The sequence below is a fragment of the Copadichromis virginalis genome, linkage group LG6 (genome assembly GCF_057382275.1).
Source record: "Copadichromis virginalis isolate Kocher_CV1m ecotype Utaka linkage group LG6, C_Virginalis_male_GT1.1, whole genome shotgun sequence".
Lineage (NCBI taxonomy): Eukaryota > Metazoa > Chordata > Actinopteri > Cichliformes > Cichlidae > Copadichromis > Copadichromis virginalis.
The window spans coordinates 1,480,993-1,505,873 of record NC_140623.1 but is presented as its reverse complement, the minus strand read 5'-3'; the positions used below and the strand labels follow the sequence as shown (position 1 = coordinate 1,505,873).

Here is a 24,881-nt window from a genome sequence, read left to right as displayed (position 1 = left end):
ATGGAATACACCTCTTTGTCTGCATTAGGCTCTACTCCTAAAAATGGCTTTAAAGTAGTTCATCTTGATATTCGAAACACAGACTGAGAGCTGTTCTGTACTTTCGTTCATGTCCCAGTATCCATCTAAGCCTGAGGCACAGGAAGTGTCCCTCCCCCTTTCTCTGAGTTATTGCATTCAAAAATCAGACAGCATCTGCTTAAATCAGGCCTGCAGGTTCTTCTTCTGCTTTCAGTGCCTCTGTCCAGACTCTGATTAAGCCTCCTTGCTTATTTCAGCTAAAAAGCTTCTTGGCCCTGCCTACCCTCTGATTAAAATTTGGTTGGACGGGGGTATTGGCAGGACAGCAGTGGAATTCAAGTATCAAACCATGGTCTGAGGCCAAAGTGATGCAGCTGACATCATCAGTCTGCAGGATTGCTTTGAAGGAAATCTTCCCATCGAGACGAACGGAGCTGTGGGTGAAAGCCGATCCTTGATCATGGAGGAATGGTGACAACAAGCTTTAAATCAACTTGCACTAACTTATAATGAAATGCCAGTTTTGGAGAAGTGAGCAATTGAGCTGGGCACGAGGGCTGAAACAAAAAATAAGTTCTCAGGTATGAAGCAGCTTAGGGTTTGTTACAGATGTCATTTCACAGATAAAGGGCAGGTAACACTGGGCTACAGAAATGATGGCGGGGGAAAGCACAGGTCATGTAGGATACAAAAACCTGTACGCAAAAGTGGCAGATTTTTCCTGGTATTTCTCATCTGCAGCAGCCACTGACACAGGTGAGTAATGTTTGGCATGTTGTGGCATAATGTTGTGTTTGTGTGATATTTGGAGATGTAAACAGCATGTAAATAGGATTCGCGTTAAAACGGAAGTCGCTCTATAAGCACATGCATCATATACCATCCAGTCATATATGTACACAACCTGTCTCGTGATGGGTGGTCCATATAAACATCTGGCACTCATTCAGCCTCTGCCTACTCTCAGCTCTGCTCGCATTAAAGAGCTCAGGCTGCCTGGGTTTGTTTCATATGGACCCAATATGCTCATTTTTATCCTTTGACTGTACCAGAGTAGCTCTGTATCATTCACGCCTAAATATAATCCTTATCTAACTTATACTGGGCCTCAGTGGAGCCCCCCAGTTCATCTTCTATCTAAAGTGAACTGCTTTCGCTCTTGCAACCTTCCCTTTAAGCCAGCGGGGGCTTCTGTGCTCACAGTGAGTGTAATGTGCCTGAGATGCCCATATTTGGGCTATCCCCTGTCACTGACATCATCCAGAGCCAAGGGTAGAAAAAACAATGTCAAACTGAGTGTTTAAATCAGTCTGAAGCCTGAGCTTTTACCCACAGACATTATTGCCCAGTGACTGACCTCATTACTTGACACTTTTATTTCATACGACCACCAACCACTGTAACAATACATAGGTGGGAAAAATGTTAAGGTCCCCTTTAAGAACTGAATTTTTGCGCAACCGCTTTGACTTTCAATATGATAAAACAAAAGACAAAACAATTAGATGATAACGAATGACCACTCCCTCTGCTGTCCTTTTAGGTGACTTTTCCCCTCCAGTGAGCCCATATTGCAAAATAATCTCTATCCTCTCGTGTTTTCTCCTCAGTCAGCAGTGGAAACATTAACAATGACACCACATCCATGTTAACCATCCACACTGCCTGTAACCTAGAAATAAGATATTCGAAGGAATGGGTAGCCCCCCCCCCCCCCCCCCCCCCCCCCGAAAAAAGGAGTGGTTTGATCCTGTAAACCTGGGGTGATTCTTTTCATCCAAAGTGGTCGTGAAGAGAAGAAAGTGAGCCCAGAGTCTGTCTCTCCAGTCTGAGGTGAGCTCTGTACGATCAAAGGATATACAGAGGTGTTTGATTTCGGGGCTCATTAAACTGTCTCCATGTTGCGATGTTTTTGTCTGGTCTCCTCTTACATCATAATCTACCAAATCACACGCTTTTCCACTGAGTAATTTCTCCCTTCCTCAACTGTCCTCCATACTCACATTTTTCACACACAGTGAGGCACATATAAGACTGTATGCGATTAGTGTGGAGCCTCCCGTCCCAGACATATTTCTCAGGGGAGGAGAGCCTCTCCCTCTTCCACCCAGAGGAGGTTCAGGACCTCGGCCTGCCGCTGCTCCCGCTGGTGAATCCTCCGCAGGCGCAGGATGTAGAGCAGGATGGCCAGCACCACCACCAGGATGCAGAGTGAGAACAGGTGGTGGTTGTAGACGAATGAAGAGCGCAGCCAGCTGGGGTGGTTCTGCCGCAGTGCTTCCTGCTGCAGGTCCCTGGAGAAACAAGCGGGGCAGAGGAAGCACATGTTTAATCCAAAACAAATCCTTGCTAATGAGCAGAGCAGCAGGAGCAGCATTCTGTTTAGCTGGTGTATTATTTTTGGGGGGCAGGTTTAGTCAAGTTATAACTTTCTGTAACTGTTTCATTTCACGGATGTAAAGAGGATGTTTTAAAAATCTTTTCAGGTAAACAAACTCTGTTTATATGATGCACTGTGCTTGTTATTATTAATTTGTGGCTCTCTTGCACAGCGTGTCTTTTGTCCCCCACCAGTCAAAGCAGTTAGCTGCTCCTGTCTCAGCCTGGACCTACTGGAGGTTTCTTCCTGTTAAAAGGGAGTTTTTCCTTCCCACTGTCACCAAGTGGTTGCTCCAAGTGATTGCTGGGTTTTTTCTCTATTACTTTAGCGTCTTTACTTTAGAGTCTAAAACCCCTCGAGGTGTCAGGTGACAGTTGTTCTGGTTTAGTGCTTCATGAATAAAAATGAACTGAATCGCTCTATAGCTGATTTCAGACTGTGACAAGATAAAGACGTAAGCCGTGTTTTTCATAGCGAGCACATTCCTGTGACACATCTTGTGTTTTTTCCCCAAACAAACCTACAAGTTAAAAGGTAACTCAGTGCAGGGATAACAGGAGCAAATCAATGAAAGTACATACCAGCGTAAGTTAGTGTAGAGTTAAAGTGTGACATATCTGACAGTTACCTGAGAGGCAGGAAGCGGGTTTTGTACAGGATGGCCCCCAAAGTCCACTGGACCTCTTTGTCATAAACCAGCTGGGCTGTTTTCAGGTTCAGGTAGTTGGTGGGGAAACGGAAACCAGAGTGTAACACTTCATACACCCAGGCTGACTTGAAGCACTGATACCTGGGGTAAAAACAGCACAATAATGGGTCAGAGGAGGATGAAAGTGACATCTGAGGGCAGGGAAAACAAAGCAGCCATTTAGATTTACAGCTGCAGATAGAGTCATGCAAATGTGCACCACCTGCAGGCAAGAAAGGGAATAACTTTCACAACTTTGCCACCAGCAGTATATCATTCTTTCAAGAATCAAAACACAGTCTGAAGAGTGATGTAGCTGACATCATTAGCCTTCATTTGCCATTTCCCACTGAGACAAACAAAGCTGTGGGTGAAACTCTACGACTGAAAGTGGCAAAACGATGGCAGCAGGCTGTTACATCAACCTGCACTTAACTGCAAAGCTATATCAGTTTCTGGGGTGAACATTTCAGCTGGTACATGACGGTAAGAGTTGCTTTTTCTCCTTTTTTCATGTTAGCGATGTCACATCATAAAGACTCGCGTGTAAAATTTGAGTTTGTTTGTGTATTTATACAGAATTTATGCATAATTTATAGTTAGTGACGTAAAGAACTGAGAAGTGAGCAATTAGGAAATATTTGTTCTGTTTTTTTTGTTTACTGTCCTCGAAATGCTTGGATGTGCCTGTGGCTCCTGGTGTTACTGAAATAATCCACTGTTGTGCATTGGTAGAAGAATTGGGTCAGCCTTACTTACCAAGAGTTTATGGGCTGAAAATCAAGTTCAGAGAGATTTGTTTATATGTGGAAAGCAGGAGAAAAGAAGTATCCTCATTTACAACACACAATATGATCTGCAATTAACTGCAGTTTGCTAGACTGAATAAATATGTGTGTATCTTAAACATGTGAAGATTTTAGCCACAAACATGTCCAGTTCTAGAAATTTGGTTTGATGACAAAAATAAACCACAAACCAACGGCTGACGTAACTTTGTCCATTTTCTACATATGGTCAGTGAAGTAGTTGGGGAGTAACTGAAGAGTTCCTCCTCATGTGGCCTAATAAAAGTGAATTGGCGATTGTGATAATTACACACTTCACATCTCAGGTTCTGCTCTTTGCTATGAAAAAACTCTCACACAGAACTGGAAAATTCTCAAAAGATGCCACATTTATTTGTGTGTGTCGTTTGTGTGCAGGTGTTTCCACGGACAATTTAGAATAGCATGAATACAGCCAGAAAACTGAACTTACTTCAGTCTGCTGTCGTCTGCCTGTTTGGAGTAAAGGTGGTTTTCCAGACGCTGTTTCAGTGTCGACCACTGGGTAGAGCAGTAGTCCTGTTAAATAAACCGAAACATGAAACTGAACTTTCACTGAACAAACACAGAATGTTAAAATCTTTTATCTAATATATTTGTCTAATGGAAGGACTGGTTTTGTTTGTCTGTTACCATAGAAGCTTTGGAGTATTTCTCACTGTTGTACTGTCCTCCTATCCTGAGCACGTCCTCCATACAGTAGTAAAACTCAGAGAAACCATAGAACTCACTGTTGCTGAAGTTGATGGGAGCCTGCAAAAATATTAGATGCCAATTTTTCTTTGCATCTCTACTTTATAAAGAATCAAGGAAAGACTGAGCAGCGATCAATACCATAAACAAAACCTTGCTATCATAAAGGTCCATACCTGATAGACACCTCTTGGTGACATAGTGCCATTATGGAGACCCAGGAAGGGTCGCACTGCCTCCTGACACTTGGTCCAGTCACCCTGACCCCTCAGGTGCAGCGTGCGATTGTCCCGGACTATTGTTTCAGTCAGTCCGACGGGCAGGCAGGAGTCCAGGTACGGTTTGTCCTTACTCAGACCCGTCTGTGTGGTTAGATATCTGGACAATAACATGGAAAAAAAAAATTAAATCTACTTCCTTCACTTAGCTACACTGAAAGAATGTGAGGTTTAGAAAGATAAGTGTCTGCAATTAGATAAATCAGTGAATCAGAATTAAATACTTGATCAGTTATAGGATGTTTAAAAGTCTGAATCAACATTGTCAAATCAAGATCATTAATTATTCATATCATTTTATACACAAAAGATTCACAGTCCTGAATGTATGTGCACTATGTTTCACATCACATGCTCCAGATTGGATTTTAGAGAGGATGTGTGATTGTGTGCAGGGAGATGGTGCTGTTTTTCTAGTTTCTGAGATTAAACCAAGTTAAAGGCAGACAGTATTTTTACAAGGTTCAGCAAAACCTGGAAAGAAGCAAATAGAGAAAACAGCTGTGATAAGTGCCAGCTTGACTTTGGGTAAGAGTAATACGAAAGGCATGAGAGGAAAAGACACCGTCTAGAAGCTGATCTCTTATGGTAACACACCTGGGAGACAGGTGTTGATTTTTGTTTGCTTCAGCTTACTTTTAGAGTAAATATGGGAGCTGTTTAACATTGTTCTCTATGGAAGAGTTGGATGGAGGAGGCATTTATAGGAGAACCTTAATGATAATAACACTGATGAAGGAGGACAATAATGGCTATGGGTAAAACAATGGCTGTAGAGGGAAAACTGTCAACACAGCAGCAGTTGAAAGACAAAAAAATGTGATTCATTTTTGGACTTGTCCCACTCTACCCCACTCTAACCGATCCCACAGACACTCATCATAAACTCTGAAACGGGTGAAAAAAAGCATGAAAAGTGGAACTGAAGAAAAACTATAAAAAATATTGAAAAGATAAATACAAGATCAATAGTTTCATGTCTTGGCTTCGTTTTAAAGTCTGAAAGGTGTCTGTAGGTGAACGTATATGGAAGCAGTTAGAGTTAAAAGAGGGGCAACTTAAAAGAGGGTTTAAACACTTCTCTCCATTGAAATACATTATAGATTTTGTTGAATAAAGTTGAATATTTCAAAAAATATAAAAGTTAGAAATGAGAAAAATACAAGCAGACATGTAGAAAAGAAGAGCAATATAACGGTGGTTGAATGGTTTTTCTAAGTTGAAGGTGATAGCTGGTGAAAAACCTACACAATACAGGATAATAATAATGAAAAATAATAACAAAGATTTGGATTATAATGCTGTGAATGTTTAATCTACATTCACACTAATTAGAAGTAAAGTGAATGTTATAATATATTGGCTATAGAATAATAACAACTGCCTGTAAATATCAGTTTTACAGTGTAGCTCTGTCTAAAGGAAAAATGAGACACATATCAGTTATGCAGCTGTAATGCAAAATGTAGATATTTGCAGGTATCTCACAGTGTGCTTCAAGCATAAAAAACACATGTGACTAACCTGTTCTTGGTGAAGGTGCTGTTAAAGAGCTGGTCCTCGTAGCGCTGCCTGGCCATGTTTCCTCCAAAGCCCAGGAACGTGGTGACATACACTCGGTACACGTGTTGCGTGTGCTCGACATCACAGCCCAGATTAAACTCTGCGAGGAAGCTCTTCCCTGCCTCCTCCTGAAAACCACAGGCGTGTTACGCTAATGCAGACAGGAGCAGCCTTCCAGGCTACATCACAGGCAGGACAGGTCAGTACTCAGTGTATTTCCTTACTTCTTGAGGTGAGTTGAAGGTGATGGCGCTGGGCACCTCATAGGCGATCTGAAGCGAAGCTCCACCCATATCCATGATGCCCACTGTGCGCCGTCTGCTGATTGGCTGCTGGTTCTGAGAACTTGTCGTCACTTCGACTGTGGCGTCCTCTAAAAATTTTTTTTTTTTTAAATATTAAAAAAATTCCACCCCCCCAAAAAATAACAATTTTGCATAAAACACAAGTGAAACAAACATTAGTGTGAGTTTGGTAAACATCATGCCTCCGTCACACTCACCCTCATCAGGATGGTCGAAGCGGCCCAAGACAAAGTTAATGCCAATCCATGCATACACTCCTACGAGGTCACAGGAACATGTCGTTTCACAGTGAGGAGACACAGAAACAAGCAGGCAGCAGTTAGAAGTGTCAGATTTAAAGAGTGCCACTATCAGCAGGGTAAACAAGACTGTCAGCTCACCTTCCTGTTTCCCAGAGATGACCTCAACATGTGAACGGGAAAAGAGGAAATCAAACTCCAGGGGGACATCGGTGACAAGATCCTCTATAATGTCTGCTTGCTGCCTACATGCAGAGAAGTACAGCATAAAACGGGAGGTTTTGTTCACAATATAGAAATACAGAACAAGTGAGGAAAGCTGCAAACCCTTCATTTACCAGGGACAGCCAATCAGAAGAAAGGTGAGGGAGACCATATCAGCTTTACTAGAGTAGAGTCAAATGGTTCACAGTGGGAGCTGGAAACAACCATACCAGGTCTCCCTTAAAATACCATTAGATTAAAAACTGATGCTGTTGCGTGGTGTTCTGTTTACCTCTCATGCAGCAGCCGCATGCCAGCAGTACAGAGGATGTAGAGTGGAGTCTCTTTATGTTTGTTCTTTGGGACATGAGCAGCAGCAAAGCTGAGGAGAGGGTGGAGGTAGTCACTGGCCTGCGTTGGTGTGGTTGCCAGAGTAGAGATTCCTGAGAGAATACACACACACACACACAGTACAATCAGGTATAAAATACAAAATTCAGAATTTTTAGCTAGTTATAAAATTAGAGCTAGCTAATGCAGAAAGCTAATACGTCGCCCATAATGGAACAGAAAGAAAATCTAATGCTGTCAAGATAAGATGAAGTTGAACAGGGTGAATTTGGGTCATAAAATGACTAATAAATGACTAATATATAGGTATAGTTGAGGTTTCACACAAACACTTTACATGACATGATCTAAAATATATCAGTGTGTTTTGGTAGGAATAAATTCTGAATGATATGAAAAATCTGGAAGTATTTGATGCAGATCACTGAACTAGACAAAGCTAAGACATCAGCATTATAACCTTACATACCACACATCAATCATAAAAGCCTTAAAAGGAAAATGATTAGAATGGTTGTCACACAACGATGTCCCGGCATTCAAAGGGTCAGGTTTCCTTTAACTGCAGCATTCGATCTAATCTGCCTGCTGTGGCAGAGATAAAACAAAGTCGCAGGGACTGAAAGCTCCTCACCACTGATGTGACTAATTATTAAAAGGTACAGTGTGTAAAATCTAGTAGATTGTTTTACCCCTCCCAATTTAGTGCATAATCCTATTGTTACTCAACATGCCAGGTGTCTATTTGTTCTGGAGGAGGCTGTGAACATTTGTGGAAGGAGTCGGATACAAGTCGGGAGGGTCACATATCTAATCTGCTGACATTAAGTAATTGTGATAATATCAGCCATGGATAAGCATGTATAAGCATTAATGCACAGATCTGTGTGTTAGAGCTTTGATTTTAGTTCAGGAGATGAGGCCTGAGGTGAGGAGGAAGAGGATGAGGTGGAAATGAGGGAAGACAGAAAAGTGATGGATGAGACAGATGAAGAGGAGGAGAACGACATAATGAAAAAGAGATAAAGAAAATATACATGTACGAATATTAAATGGTCCTATCATTTTAATTTTGGGATCTTTCAATTAGAAGTGACTTATACGGCAGTGTCTAGTCACATACATAAAATAGAATTAAGTGTAACACCACCAAGTTCACTTTGCATGGGAAAACAACTGAAGCCAAATCTGTTTATCTTTTTCCTACTTTCTGTTTTCCATCATGTTCTTTCCAGATTCACATGCTCTGACTTTCACTTTTCTGGCCGTGAGCCAAAGGGCAAACAGTGAATAAGAAATGATCTCGCTGTCGCCATCATGTTCTGTCTCACTGGCACCGTCTGGCACCAAAAACAAAACAAAACAAATAAACAATCAGTCTTTGCCACTTTGTTTCTGGTCTGTACATAAGGCTTAAACAGTTACAGTTAAGCAAACCTAGAAACAATGTTTCTTCTAATTGCTCATTCATTTACGTGAACACTGTGATTCATCTTATGCCATCCGACTTTGATTTACCTCGACTGCTGAGCATAGCCTTTCCTAAATCTTTCTGGGGTGGCTGTAGCTCAGGTGGCAGAGCAGGTCAGCCACTAATCAGGTCAGTGGTTCGATTCCAGGCTGCCTCCTGCATGCCAAATATCATGCAGATACTCAGAGGGCCCGGTGGCGCCAGTGTCCGGCAGCCTCGCCTCTGTTAGTGCGCCCCAAGGCAGCTGTGGCTACAATGTAGCTTGCCATTGCCGTGTGTGTGTGTGAATGACTGAATGTAGTGTAAAGCGCTTTGGGGTCCTTAGGGACTGAGTAAAGCGCTATACAAATGCAGGCCATTTACCATTTCTGACTGAGTATAAAGAGAAATTTAGTACTCTGATCTGCTCCTGTTCTGTTAAGGGTACACCATTTATACAAATGTAACATTTCCTGTATATGTTTCAAATTAAAAGCCATTTAGCATTTTAATACACAGAAACTGTTCAGTTCTTATAAAAAGCCTTTTGCAGTCAAACTTTTGCAAACTAATTTCCATCTGAAAAAAAAAACATTCATAAAATTATCAGTGGCTCACAAAACTGGTCAATAACTCACATGTTATTCTACCACAGCAGATAATAAGAAAGGACGTCTATACTACAAGAAAAAAGGGAGAGAGAGAGGAGGATACACAAGAGTGCAGACAGTAGGATGTGAGGAATATGTAGGAGGATGAAGGACGATAAAGATGGACAGACATGACTTTTCAAATCCAGACAAAGGACTTTAACCACACATTCATACAGTGTTTAATTCTATATGCTCTAAGCACTTCATCTACCCCGCATCCAAGGCCAGCTAGGAACTTCCACTTGACCTAAAATCCATGTCTTAAAACTTTGATACGTAAAGAAAGGCCCCAGCCAATCAGTAGACCTGAACTAGAAACATTGTGGCTTTGAAGTTCTAACCACTGTACACCATACTGCCTGGGGAGTCGCAGAGGATCTATTCATAAAACCAGTCTAACATTTGCTCATGTGCGTTCTCAGCAAGCTTTCACACTCTGTACAAACTCCGAATGAGCTTTGCTTACTCACCAGGCTTGATCTTCTTGACGACAGTGTTGCGGCTGCGGTCCCTCATTTGTCTGATGTCCAGTAGGGTGTGGGGGTTCCCGTTATGGGGTGGCCAGTAATACACAAAGATCCTGGAGCCACTGCTGCCACAGTCCACCACGATGCCATAATTCAGTGAAGGGTTGAGGATGTCAGTAGCCTCCATAGACTCAGTGAGGGAGAGGTATCTGAAGGAGAGCAAACAGAAACATTAGGAGATGAAGAATATACTCAGAAAACTGCACTTATGTACCAAAGAAAGCACAAAGGTGTCAAGAGCTTAAATAATATCCACAGACATGCTTCTTCCTTTAAATCCGCTTGAAACAAATGTTCTACACATTCATACAAAGAAACCGCAGAGTGCATTTACATTTTTCCAAATGATCTCCTTATTTAGTATCTTTCCCTTGTTTACTGAGGAGAACACCTGCAGTCAGTCCCACACACTGAGTCCTTTCAACAGTGCTCTCAAAGCTGGTTATCTGTTTACCATGAGCTTTCCACTCGAGCACACTTGAAAGAGAGGAGGGCCTGCATTATTTGAGCTCAAAGAGAATATGATCGACATGGCGGCACTTAAGAAATTCTCTAGACTTCATTGCTCAGATTAATGGTGGCTGATTATGAAATGCACCTAAATTTATGGCATGTTTTGGCATGCTGTTTCACCCTCCTATTTCCTTAGAGCCATGCTTCGTTTAGCTTAGCTTCTACAACACTGACTGGAAAAGGTTTTGGGACTAGATTTTTGAAATTGCATTTTCCAACAAGACAAACTAACACAGGAAGACAAAAATCTATTAAAGTGAGCCCAAAGTAGCATATAAGAGGAAAACACGTTACCAAAAGGCTTCCAGATTTGCAAGAGGCCACTCTGTCAGCCTCTGTGTACGGCTCAAATGAAATGAGTTTATTTGTTTCATTTCCGTCCACTCACTTGTTAATTTGGGTCCCAGACCGTCGCTGGGTGCCCCATAGCTGCCTTTGGTAGGTTTCCAGAAGGAAGAAGGCAGAGGTGATGAGCAGCAGCAGCAGGAGCAGAAGCCTCTGTCTTGGGGCACAGCCCAGAGACAGCAGGGACACGCTGCAGTACCAGGAGGCTGGCAGGCAGGACAAAGTAATCCTGTGGAAGACGAAGACACAGCAGATACTGTTATATACAACAGCAGCCATTCTGACATGAAACAGTAGGTAAATACAAGTTTAAGTTAATTAATTAATTATAGGCTCTGTTGTGTTAAGTGCTGAGCCCACAGTAACATAAGTAGTAACACCTGTGTTTCCCACAGCCATGGAAAAACATTTGTTAGCGTGCCAAGCATAACGGCTTCTCAGGAATACTCTGACAGCAGAAACTGTTATCGGTTTATTACCTTGCCATGTGTCCACATCAGCAAAAGTACAAAATGTCACAGTCGTCACCTCATGGCGGCTGCAGGCTGATTATGATGTTGTCAACTGAATTTTTTTTTCTGCTGGAAGGGAGTAAGAAGGGGGAGGGGGGGAGAGAGGCTCAGCGGACTTAATGTTAATGCCCTGTTGTCTAAATGCACGTAAAAATAAAAATAAAATAAAAACTTTACAACACAATAAATACTTTACTCTAGTCAGCTGGCAGCCTGTACACTGGCAGACCTAACTAACACTGTTTGTCTTCGTAAGGCCTTAATTTTACTTGCTACAACCTCAAAAAATCGAATTTATTTGTAACACTTGCAAACAAACAAATTACTCTAGCCTGCCTGCCAGAACAATAAGCATATTGTGCTTCAAATCTGTGATATGTTTTTAAATCCCGTGCTGCACTTGTTAGACGCTGTCGTTAAATAGAAGAGGACCATTTTAGTATAATCTCTCTTTTTTTCCACGGGTCAGTGTAACTAGCCTACCTCTCAGTTATATAAGCTAAAACCGTTACATAAAACACAATAACTGTAACCCAAACCAAATAACAGAGGGAAAAATACATTATATGCTGTATTTATTTATTGGCTACAAATGTAGCTATCATTGTTAATAACTGTTCAATTACAAACCGGATACGTTTACGAACAACTGATAACCATCACAGCACCCGTATGCTATCACTCGCTCTTATAAACGTACCTACAGAAGCCTCTTCTCCACCATGGCAGTAACAGACATTAATAATACTTGTTTGTAGTTCGACAGATAAGACAATACGACCCCTTATTCTCTCGCCGCATCACCGTAAATTATTAGTTTAGAGAACACGACGAGGAGACGGAGAGGAAATGACCGAAATTTCCGGTTAGCCGGTTGGCTACGTCATCAAACACGAAAGGCGAAGGCTTGCTGCATTCAAGCCTGTAGGAATAATCAGAACTATGCAATGCGGTGGAATGGGAAATATTTTATTTTTCCGACATATGGGAATTATTTTTATTACAACAACTAAAATCATAATATTAAAAATACATCAGACTATCGTAGAGTGTGTATGTACGATCATACACTAGCAATATTAATAACAATAATAATATGTCTATAACATTTTATAGACTTTTTTTTAATCAAAGACTGTTTATTTTATCTTGAAAAATCAGTAAGTTGTGTTTTCTCCAGATCAAAAAGTCCATATGACATATGATTTTGTCATGTAAAAAAACAATATACCCTTTTGCTGAAGTAAACATATCAGTATTAAAGAAAAATAAAAGAAATCCCACAAATGCCCTAACTTTAAGTGTAGATGTGTTTCGTTCAAGTCTACGTTGATGCGTAATCTGGGACGTCCCGTTCCAGCAGGCCCATACGCGTGATAAAAAGAAGTTACAAAAGACGAGATTTAAACTCCACCCACTTTACCTACCCGCCCAGCCCAAACTGGCTAATTGGAGCGAACTGTCTATGATTGACAGCTAGTCTAGCGAATCAAATTCATTTGTTGGCGTGCAACACTCACAACCAACCCATCCTTCCTCCTGGTTCCCGGTCTCTCTGCAGCTGGCTGCCGCGCACTTTCTATCCCCGGCCTGCATTCATAAGCTGCCGGGAAGAACGCGCCAACAGGCAACCGCCGGATTTGTCCATATCAGGAGGACTAAAGTCACTTACCTGAATGGAAGCGGATGGTTTCATGTCCCGGCGAACGTCGGTGGAAGCAGCGGGAGGATTTCATGTCTCATCCAGAATGGCGGGGGAACAGGACTTTGTCTCGGTGTCACATCGGTCTACTCTGGAGACCTTGACTTCTGTCGAGACAGAAATAGACTATGAAGGACTGCCTCAAGGAGTATCCACCAGCACACACATGTTGGCAGGTGCCGTTGCTGGAATCATGGAGCACTGCGTTATGTATCCCGTCGACTGTGTCAAGGTATAAGAGCGATGGAATATAATAGGCTACGAGTTTTAAAGTTTGTCGTGCTCTGTTTTTGCAGCATTGAGGGTAGCAACTGGTTGTATAAAGCCGAATCTGACGCAGGCCTCTTTACAAGCCTGAGCTCGATTAACGCTAGCTTACAAGCTAACAGGGGGTAACCTTGCTAACAGAGGTCAGTTAAATCAGCTACGTTACCTAAACCTAAAATTATAAAACTCAGGATTCTCAGGCGGACGCAGTGGGAAGCTTAATGTTAGTGTGTATGTTTACCTTTACCTAGCTTTGATTTGGAGAGATAACTGATGTGTTAGGCTTGATAGTAGCTCACTGAGGTGCCGTTAGTGTGGTAACCGGCACCTCAGTTTGTCCCAGATTGTTAAAGTTTGTCCCTAACATGCAGGGCCGGCCCGTGGCATAGGCCGTATAGGCAAATGCTAAGGGCGCCGTCCATCAGGGGGCGCCACGCCAGTGCCATAAATGTTGAAAAAAAAAAAAAAGTTGGTACTATTAATTCTAAATACAAAAAATAATCCCACGTTAATTAAAATGCAAAGTAAAGCTTATTTAATAGAAACATTATTTGTTACAACATTACGCCCCCCCTCCCCGTACGATGCGCCCCCTCCCTTCCCGTATCATGGTTCCTTTTGGACGTCACCACATCAAAAAATCAACACAAGATGTCAAAACGGCCAAAACTGTCAGGTGGCCAGGGAAGAAAAAAGAGAAAAGAAGAGGAGGAGAAACGAGAAAAAGACAGAGGTAGGTAACGTTAGCCTACATGAAATTATTTGTCTGAATGTGATAGTAACCTAAATTTTTAGCATTAAGCTAATGTTACATGATTCGCTAATTGCTAATCAATAAATAGCTAGTTAACTGTTTTAACGTCAGTTAATATTGTGGAGAGGGCTAAATTGTTATGGAAAATAATAATGTAACGTTAGGTAATTACAGTACTCCCACCTTTCCCACCATTCCTCATTTGTGTTCATCTTTTAAGCAGGTGTTTTTTGTTTACATTGTTATTGCCTTCTGGTTAGCTAATGTTTACCCTGCAGGTAATAGTCACTTTTCCACCCCTGTATATATTATAGTTGTAAGCCTAGTTGTTAAAGTGCACATCATTAATGTTAATTAAGCAATATCACATGAGAGGGAATGCTGTTTTTTAATATGAGCACTGCTGTGATTCGGTCAAAGATAATCATAACATAACATTCTCATATGATATTATACTGTTACTTTGCATTCTGCTATTCAGCATTTCACTGTAATGATGACAATAAATTGAATCTAATCTAATTTGCATAAGAGTTAACATCGTACATATATCTCTTTGGTTTTTCATTTATATTATATAATTTCATTTTATTCCTGGAATCATATGTTTTTATTATTAGACTTTAATACTCAGTGGTGTCACATACTCCTCTCTTCAGACGCGCTGTTGAAGTTTCTAAATCCCACCCCTGGGCCATCTACCACATCTACCGCTGCTGCCTCCACTTCAGCAGCACAACCCACCAGTGATGCAGCATCAGCAGCACAACCCAGCCATGATGCAGCAGCATCAAGTGGTGTTCCTGTTGCCTTATTTATATTGTATTTTTAATTTATTTTATCCAACTTGTTGACACGTTTTATTGTGTTTATGTATGCAAAATTTATTGTATTTCATATATTCATTTTTTATTTTTTGTATTCATTTATTTATTCATATCTTTTTTTATCTTGTTAATTATTCTGATTGTGAATTTGCTTTCTTTAAGTAAAAAAAAAAAAAGGTCAAAGACAAAGCTATTCGGTTTCTTGTGAGTACATACACTACACTGCCGATGTAGGGGGGCGCCACCTAAAATCTTGCCTAGGGCGCCAGATTGGTTAGGGCCGGGCCTGCTAACATGCATCCTTTATCGCACAGGGTTTGAAATGTGCATTTTTGGTGTGTTTTCTTTTTTCAATTTCAAGTGGACTCGTAAATTTACACCTTGCTACACAGCACTACTTTCCCACGGGTCCCGATACACTTAAAGAAAGTTATCACTTAACCCATTAACTCCATGGACATTTTGTGTTGCTTTGTCCAAAGCCTTCAATTGTGCTACGTTTTAAGTAAATGGTTAGTATCGTAAAAGTAATCCCGAAGAAAATCCAACAGGCGAGATTTTAGAATTAACTTTGGAGTTCACATATGGTCAAAGTCTGATATCAAAGACGTAACCGTAGAGGACTAAACGGAAGCGATACTGGGGACAGTTGTTGCTTTCATTCATTTGCATTGTTGGAGCTACCTTTATGGTTGTAGACAACATCACTCTTTGCTTTACTTTGGGAAAACACTTTGCAGAAACTGTCAAAAAACCACGGTGAAGAGTTGGCTGTAGTAACTGAGTAACTCATTTGGGTCATTAGTCACTGGAGCAAAAGTCAATGACACACTAGTTAAATGAAGCACTCCTTGGCAGAAGAGGGTGTGGCCCTGTGCACAGGCTTCTTTCTCAGAATAACTGGATGGTTTAGGATTTTCTAACCATGTCTTCCTATGATATAAATGTCTGTGCCAACTGTGAACAGCTGCTTGTCCCATGCTTTAGCTAGAAAAGTTGAGTAGATTTAAGGATTAGAGGAGGAACTGACTAGTCAAATCTTAGCAGTCAAAAAGCATTTCAGCAATCAAGACAGTGTCTTCCTTTGTAAGCTTAGTGCTCAGTATGCGGCCTGTTATTTCCTTTTTGTATCAGGAGATAAAGAAGCAGTAATTCTGTGGTTTCTTATAGCGGTGGTAAATCAAACAAAAGGCTTATTCACTATAAATTCCAAGTTGAAGATTTGGTGAAAACAAGCTCAAGCTTTCCCTTGCAGGACCTTTCATCAGAATCACACCATGATCAGCAGATGTTTGTTGAAAATGTTTTGACTTGCAGATTTGTGGTTATTCCAAATTCTTATTAACAAGGATGTAAATGTGCAATCTGCTGCAGTGACAAGTCCTGTGCAGGTCATTTTAACTGAGCAACATTTGGTAAAAAATGATGTTGATCACTTCCTCATTTTTAGAAAGCCTTTAACAAAAACATAGAGCAATTAACATTCAGACCTAATGTCATTCCTGGTAGGATGTCAGCTACATGTGCTTCGGGTGTTTTAATTTATAAAGAAGACTTTAAGTTGAGAATTTCGTAAGCCTTTCCTGGCCTTATGTGTCTCAAGACTGTGTCGCTCTTCCAGCAACAAAGCTGAAGTAGAAGGAAGTGGATTACAAAACTTTGTGGTTGAATATCTTTTGTCTGAAGGAACTTTGGATTTTCTTTACAGTAAACTTTTAAAGACAACTTCCTTTTACTGCTAAGGTTTGTTTTTTCACAACCTGTTTCCTGCTGCCATCATACGTAGCTGGCCAGCATCTTTATGTAGTACTGATCGTTATGCTTCAGTCTATTCTTCTCACTAAATTCAGTGTCTGTTTCTTCATTGCTTGAAGGCAGGCAGAAAGCATTATCTTACTAATCTGTTTTGGTGAAAGAAGTTTCTTTCACCAAAATAATATCAGGAATTCTTTTTTTTTTTTTTTTTTTGTAAGCGAGTTTTATTTACTCAATCAACACATAGTTTGAGCTTTTTCATACATAAACGTCTATTTTAAGCTAGGGAAAAAACAAATGCAGACTTTTTCCTGGGTGAACCATTAAAAAAACCTTTTGAAAAAATGGTGAAATATGTTGCAAAATGTTACAAACCTCTGATCCATTTAATCAGACTTTAAAAGGAAGCACTGCTGTAGTTTCTTCAGTATCTACAATTGACCTTGCCCTTTGACTGTTTGCACAAAGCTACCCTGTCTATCTAGTTGGTAGATTTTAATGTTTTTTAGGGTAATGTAGCAACCTAGCAACAGCTGCCAGGTTGCTACATCAGGCCGTCAGAGATGATTGCTTTGATAGCAGAGGTGGCATTTGCTCTTTTGCAGGGCAAATATGACACTAGTGAGTTAGTGGTATACAGTGAAGTAAGGCTGAATACATAAACCGGTGAACTGTTGTCATTTTTTTCACTACCAGCTGCTGCTGTTGTTTGCTGCTCAGTGCTGAGGACGTGGACGTTCTACAACAGTCTTGAATGCACCGCTCACATTGTGGATGGATGAGCACATTCTGTGTGCGTTATCGTTTCCCAGAAGCACAAACCGGGAATGTCCATGTGAACATTTTGCCAAGAGGAAGATGTGCTCTCTGCTCTTCTGTAAAGCAGCTGGAAAAACTTAGGATTGTGACATGTTAGGGGGCTGAAAATATTGCTCATTGCTTTGGCAATCTGTTACTAGGCATGGGCAGCAAGTCTCAGGTCTACCCTGGGGCCTAGTCCCAGTAAGAAAGGCCCAGTCGGAACACCTTACCCCACCTCAGTTGCCTCCTTTTGGTGTGGCAGTGCAGCGGCTGCACTCTGAGCCCCTCCCAAATGACTGAACTCCTCACACTATCGCTAAGAGAAAGCCTAGTTCGCCTTACAGCGAAAGCACATATCCACAGTCTTATTCTTTCGCCTTTTAATTAAACTTTCAATGATAGCATTAACAAAAGATCAGGCCGAGATTGAGGGATTTATAGTGTTTCTCAACAACAACACTCCCTCTGGTGGCAGATGGCTGCATAACAGTAGGACACAACTATTACACAACTATTTACCAGCATTGGGTGTGAAGTAAAAACAACTAGTATATGTGATGCTGACTAGTGACAATAGCGATGATTGGTCGACTTGTCACGCACATCCCTGTCTGTTACTTAGGTGGTCAGATTCATTTATTGTCCACCAGTGAACAGTAGTACTCATTCATGGGCAAAAACACTGATTGAACTCAGATCTAGTTACATTTTCTACAGTGATATGTACTTCCATAAACATTGGATGATTTCCAGTGAAAAGGCTGTTAAAATGACACATACTGCATGATATTTGGACACAGAAGTGAAACCGCGCCATCTTTGTCATCCAACATCATTTGTCTCAATCCTTTACTATATTAGGAGTTGTGGGTTTTGTTGTTTATGACAGGCTTCCTATACTGTCGTCATTTTAAAAAGCTGCAGTTTTCAAAACGCAAGAGCCTCTTCTAAAGATTAAAGTAACTTTGTGTTGCATCAGGAACTGCAGCATCAAATACCCAACATAGTAAGAACCACAAACAGAATAGACGAACCTAAAATTTATCATTTACATGAGTGCTTGCCTACTGCGCCAAATGTCCTGTTAGCTGTTCAGGTTTCCCTGACAGAGGGATAAGTGTTTATAATGGTTATGCTGACAGAAAGGGGCCCTGTAACACTTCCTCCATTTTTATTTTTTTCCTTGTTTGTTGTTTGTTCTCTTTGTTCTTCTGCATCTTTTCTGCAAGAATGCAAAAGTACGCCTGTTAACTTTGAACAAGAAATATCACAATATCCAATTCCAAGTGTTTATAAAATTGAGTGGGCTTAAATAAAAGTTTGTATTTATTTTAAAAATACTTATTATTCCCACCCAGAACGTTAAAAGGTGGGATACAGATTGCAACATTATTTATTTATTTATTTATTCTTTTCAAATTTTTTTTCCTCCCCATTACCTTAGACTCGCATGCAGAGCTTGTACCCAGAGCCGGGCGCACGCTACAGGAACGTGATGGATGCCCTGCGGCAGATTGTACAGACTGAGGGCGTGTGGAGGCCGATCAGAGGCGTGAATGTACTGGCAGTGGGGGCGGGGCCTGCCCATGCTCTCTACTTCGCGTGCTATGAGAAGATAAAGTTCTCGCTCAGTGACGCTATACATCCTGGCACCAACAGCCACTTTGCCAATGGTAAGATGTTTCCCAGTCAGCAAATTTTGACTTATAATCAATGGTGCAGAAGTTTGATTGTGTTTTCTTTTTTCTTTCTTTATTTTAAAGAACAGAAGAATAAAGAAACAGGAAATGAATTCAGTAGAATTTGGTAGAAGGAAGTTACACTTGACTCTGTGACTGTTTATTATTGTCAGTTTGATTGTTTGATTGATTAAATTAATTTTTTTTTAAATTAAACTAGAGCCAGTTATGCTAACGTTTTTAACACACTCCTTGTAATGTGTTCAAAATATTTGGAGAGTCAGTGACATCTTGTGGTTAAAACTTTTTTTTTTTTTGTCTGTTGTGCAGGAGTGGCGGGCTGCATGGCCACAGTGCTGCACGATGCCACCATGAACCCAGCTGAAGGTAAACTCTCTTCCTCCATCTCTTTGCTTATGTCAGCTCAGCTGATGTGCACGCAGTCACATGTGATGTATTCTGCACAGTAAAGACTTGGTGTTGACCTACTTAAAGAACCTCCGCCTACTTCAGGTCATTATAGACCACGTGGTGTTTCTGTGATTAGGACACTTGGTGGAGCTACAGGCTCAAGCTGCAGACAATAAAAGAGCTTTTTACAACAGACCAGTCTGATGATGACAGTCACACGGAGTTATGCGTTTACTTGAGAAGGCTAACATTTTGTTCTGTGTGAACAATTAATTCTGTGTGAATATGATTGGAGGGATTGATAAGAAATGGTCATTAGATCATAGAAAACACGTGCTTGATCAGGTGTTATTGAATGTGATTGAGGAAGCTGTGTCCTGTCTTTTTCTTTTAGTTGTGAAGCAGCGAATGCAGATGTTTAACTCACCTTATCGTGGCGTGGTGGACTGTGTGAGTTCTCTGCTGAGACACGAGGGCCCAGCTGCTTTCTACCGCAGCTACACCACCCAGCTCACGATGAACGTGCCCTTCCAGGTGCTCCACTTCATGACCTATGAGTACCTGCAGGAGCTTCTCAACCCCCACAGACAGTACAACCCTTCCTCCCACGTTGTTTCCGGTGCTCTTGCTGGAGCCCTGGCTGCTGCTGCCACTACCCCCCTCGATGTCTGCAAGACCCTTCTCAACACGCAGGAGACTCGGGCCATTCACGTGATCCAGGCAGAGGCAGCGACGGGAGCTGGAGCGGTTGCGTCGGCCTCTGGCAGCCACCAAATCTCTGGCCTGGGCGAGGCTTTTCGGACGGTGTACAGGATGGGAGGCTTTCCAGCCTTTTTTAAAGGCGTCCAAGCCCGGGTCATCTACCAGATGCCCTCTACTGCCATCAGCTGGTCTGTCTACGAGTTCTTCAAATACATCCTCACTAAACGGCAGCATGAGAGAAGGTTGCATGGAGATCGGGATGGAGACAAATAAACGCCTGGAAACACGACTGGGTATTAGCATTTCAGAGGTTTTTTGCACCGTAGCAATCACTGTTATGGGTGGTGATTTCTGAACATCTGAAGGTTAAAAAATTCTTTCTGATTCTTTGAGCAGAAAGTCAGTTATCATCTTGTTTACTGATATCAATTATGATATCTGTTCTAATTCAAAGCGGGTGACTACATTTACAACCAACAAAAGTAGCCTCTCATTATAGAGGGTTGGCAGATGTCCATCTGCAAGAAGATTGCCCTGAAATAACAGGTTCTGGTTCCAATTTTCTTTGAGTTTTTTTTTGTTGTTGTTTTTTTTACTTTTATTAGTGTTTGACCCAACAAACTCTCAACATGGGCATCCAGAAAGGAAATCATTTGTTGTGGCTGAGCAGTGTTTCCCACAGATGTTGTTTCTAGTTGTGGCAGAGAGCGTCTACTGCTAGAGAGTTCCATGTACCCTTTAACAAATTATTAACACCTCTACAGATATTTTTTTGCCCACTAACTCATGACACCATAAACTTTGGTGCAATCAGCTGCATCGCCAATGAGACTCCGCCTCAATCCCGATGGGTCTCTGGAGCCGACAGCTGCAAAACTCCAGAAACTGTAAATTTGTGTTCATCCTTTAAGAAGTAGCTTAATGATATTGATAACCAGCACAATGGCATAGTTATCAGAAAATCAACTTTCTAAATAAGTGAGAGGGACCACTGGTAAATTGGCTAAGGTGCTGTTCTCTCAAATGACCAGAGAATAAATGAATAAATAAACCCTTGAACGAGTCACCATCAGTGTGTGGGAAGCACTGCTAACACACTGAAGTTAAGTCTGGATTGGTCCCACCCGTTAAGGACCCCCCAACCCCCCTGACTCTTATGTATGTTTGGGGGAAAAAAAAGACTCAGGTTGAAGTGATGGCTTTGAGCTTTAGTTTGAGGGTGTTTATACTCCTAATGAACTTGGTTTTGATTGTAACATTTTATAAATACCCCAGAAAGGGTAAAAAGTCCCACACTGATGGGAAGATGCTAGAATGGCCTTAAATCTCAGCAGGTTAAGTTACTTAAGAGCTGCACTGTGGCTTAGTTAAGACACATCTCCTGACTGCACATGTTGGGGGGGGATGGTTAAAAGCGTTACTGCCATTGCACCCTCTGACCACAGGGGGGTGCAGTGTTTAATTGCCATCCTAAAAACTTGAGGACAATTGGAGATTAGATGAAACTTTTAAAACAAGAACTTGAGCTTCGTAGCTCACAGCCTTGAATAACTTTGAGGGACATCCGGCAGAGCAGTGTTTTGAGGCCAGGTCAGGCCGCCTCTTCATCAGATGCAGACATTTGATTCCTCCGGATCAAAACTTTGTTCTGGTTCATGTCCACAGAGTTCCTTTGAAGGAAGTGTTGTGCAATGTTGTGATGTCCTCTTTTTGCACAGTGTTGGGTTACTGAATCAGTACTGTCAAATGTACAGTAATGCTTGGCTCAAAATAAGTGACTTTAGTGTGGGATCACCTTTATTTTACCTAACCCTCTCTGTCACGTGTGTGACACACAGATTGTTGTTTCTGTTTTGGAAAACAGAATTGGGTTTGGATCGAAGATTTAGCGCTTGAGTGGAACGTGTGTGTGCGCGCGTGTAAACTACATTGTTTTGGAGGTCAGTTGTGACTGAGTTTATTTGATCTTAGCACAGCTGTTGTCCTTTAATTGGAAAAACAGTTTGAGGAGGAAAAAAGTATGAATTTATTGGACTTTTTATTTCCTTTGCCAGGGTCATCGTGTCACTTCATGTCTTTGCTCTAGAAAAGTGCTTTTTCTGTTGCAGCCATGAGACCGGGCTTCTGGATTTTTAAACCTTTTTTTGCCCTCATTATCACACGTGGATGTGCGGAAAACCATATCTTTAGTAGAAGCTGTACAAATAAGGTAACAGTTTTTATATCACTGCAGTCATGATTTATTTTTCTTCTGTTTTTCCAGCACTTGAAAAACTTAAAAGTTGTTGTCATATTTAGTGCAGAAAAGCAACTTTGGAAAATAAAGAGAAACCGAGGCAACTATTTAAATACACGCCTACAGTTAGCCGCTATACAGCCACGCACAACTACTACAGAGATCACTGTATAACAGATATAGATTTAATGTTTTTGAAGCCATAAATCTAAAAAAAATTTTTTTACTAACATGCATAAATAGATTGTTAAAGCTCCAAATATGAGGCTGACTTCTATGCTGAATGATATAAATTTGAACTGTGAGTTTTGTCAACTGTGCTGTAAAAATGCAAGTTTTTGTAGTGCACAAAATCCTCACCTGGATGATAGGGGAAAAACCAAACTGTATTATTTTAAGAGCAGCGACACCTTATGTATCTGTGGAACAAAATAAATAGGTAAAGAGTATTTTGAGTGTGATTGTGGGACTGATCCTCACGTTTCAAAGTTGGGAAACCAAAGACTGAGCAGTAGAGGGGATGAACTGATGGTTTGTCAAATAGCAACACTAATGTGGAACGCTTGTGCGCACTTTGAAAGAGTCGCCTGTATTTTGTGACTTGTAAATAAACTCGCTAAGGCAGCTCCTCGCAGAAGCAGGGACTTCTCTTGGTGCTGGCTCGCCAAGCGCTGAGGCTATCAATGTGTCTGCTGGTCTTATTTTTCCTCACCCTCACATTACAACATCGACACTCCGCTTCAGTATGTGCACAGTCTGGAGACTATTTATCGATAGAGATACCCTCTTTTGGTATTGACTGATACACGCACACACTCTCTACTGGTCCAAACTTTTATAACACCCCAATTTTTCCAGTTTTTCTATTGAAAATTATACAGTTTAATGTCTCATTGCACAAATAAGCAATTGCAGTTGAAAAGAAATGATAGAATCAATTTCTTAGACCAAGATGTATTCTAAACCTTTGACTCATCAAAGTAGCCACCTTTGGCAAATATAACGGCTGAACACACCCGTGGCATTCTTTCGACAATAGAAATGAAATGTTCATAAAGTTCTTCCCATATCTGTTGCAGAAGTTCCCATAAGCATGCGGCACCTGTAGGTTGCTTTGCTTTCACTCTTTTGTCCAGTTAATCCTAAACTAGCTCGATGGGGTTTAGGTATGAGGACTGTGGCACATACTAGAGGGTATACCATGGTGCTGCAGAATGCTCTGGTAGCTGTTTTGGTTCAGGGGGCCCTCTAACTCTGTACAAGTCACCAACCCTGGATCCAGCAAAACAGCCACAGACCATCACACTTCCTCCTCCATGGTTGACAGTTGATGCCACCCACTGTGGAACCATTCTTTCGCCTACTCAACACACATTCATCAGTCCATATGACCTTTTTCTAGTCTTCAGTAGTCCAGTGTCGGTGTTTCATGGCCCAGGCAAGCCTCTTTGTCTTATTCTGACATCTTAGCAATGGCTTTCTTGCTGCCAAACATGCAGCTCGAAGTCTTCTCTTCACAGCTGAAACAGACTTGTTTACTACGACCACTATTAAGCTGTGCTTGATAGTGGTTTGTGCCTGCCAGACCTCTTCCTGTCAGTTTGCCCAGTTTCTGAGAGTCTTTTGATGGTAAAGGAAACAGACTTATTTCTCTGTAGGAAACACCTACCACCTATTTTTAAGTGTTGTGATGGTCTGTCTCTCTTCCATTGTTAATTGCCTTTTTCTCACCAGTTTTGTAGCAACACACTACTTTCTGCAGTACAATACTGTTCAACTCATGCTCACGAGGGAATGGTACCAGAAGTTCAGTAATTCGAGGTGTGATCCTACTGGCTCTTCCACCTCCACACACTGTTATCTCTCTCAGTAATCATAAGTCTGTATTATAACATGAGGTATGTTTTTTTTTCTCTCCTTTTGCTTACAGTGTAAAAACATTCATGTTGATAATACGGAAAAACAAAAACCACAAAACTCCCTGAAATGTGCTTTACAATGTGAAATTCATTTGGCTGGTTTCTGAGTTCTTTGAGAAAAAGCTGGAGATTCAAAAGCAAACTGTTTTCCAAGTCTTGCTCGATGCAGGATTTTTAGCTGCTTGACATTTTGGTGCGCCAAGTTAAGGCCCTGCAACCATGTGAAGAAAAACCATATATGGACAAGATCCAGAGGCTGCTTTGGCTCGTCAGAGCCCG

The 24,881-nt window shown here is 41.3% G+C and overlaps 2 protein-coding genes across 3 annotated transcripts; one reads left to right on the top strand and one right to left on the bottom strand.

Annotated features, from left to right (window-relative positions):
• Positions 1 to 1,739: 1,739 nt before the first annotated feature.
• On the bottom strand, positions 1,740 to 12,428 carry LOC146706880 (ectonucleoside triphosphate diphosphohydrolase 7-like). Of its 2 annotated transcripts, none has more exons than XM_085458174.1 (14): positions 12,250 to 12,428; positions 11,517 to 11,618; positions 11,081 to 11,266; positions 10,123 to 10,328; positions 7,491 to 7,641; positions 7,136 to 7,239; positions 6,953 to 7,012; positions 6,675 to 6,823; positions 6,412 to 6,578; positions 4,786 to 4,987; positions 4,550 to 4,669; positions 4,350 to 4,435; positions 3,030 to 3,191; positions 1,740 to 2,315 (listed from the first exon to the last, which is right to left on the bottom strand). In XM_085458174.1, the coding sequence occupies exons 2-14, from the start codon at positions 11,522 to 11,524 to the stop codon at positions 2,099 to 2,101; spliced, it is 1,818 nt and encodes a 605-aa protein (XP_085314300.1). In that variant the 5' UTR covers positions 11,525 to 11,618; positions 12,250 to 12,428; the 3' UTR covers positions 1,740 to 2,098. The 2 variants fall into 2 exon arrangements, with proteins under 2 accessions (XP_085314300.1, XP_085314301.1); XM_085458175.1 differs by having other exon boundaries at positions 11,517 to 11,615.
• A 610-nt stretch (positions 12,429 to 13,038) lies between these two features.
• LOC146706879 (mitoferrin-2-like) lies at positions 13,039 to 23,363 on the top strand. Its single transcript, XM_085458173.1, has 4 exons — positions 13,039 to 13,483; positions 19,100 to 19,328; positions 19,665 to 19,721; positions 20,140 to 23,363. Exons 1-4 carry the CDS (start codon positions 13,226 to 13,228, stop codon positions 20,718 to 20,720), a joined length of 1,125 nt encoding a protein of 374 aa, XP_085314299.1. The 5' UTR covers positions 13,039 to 13,225; the 3' UTR covers positions 20,721 to 23,363.
• Positions 23,364 to 24,881: the final 1,518 nt, after the last annotated feature.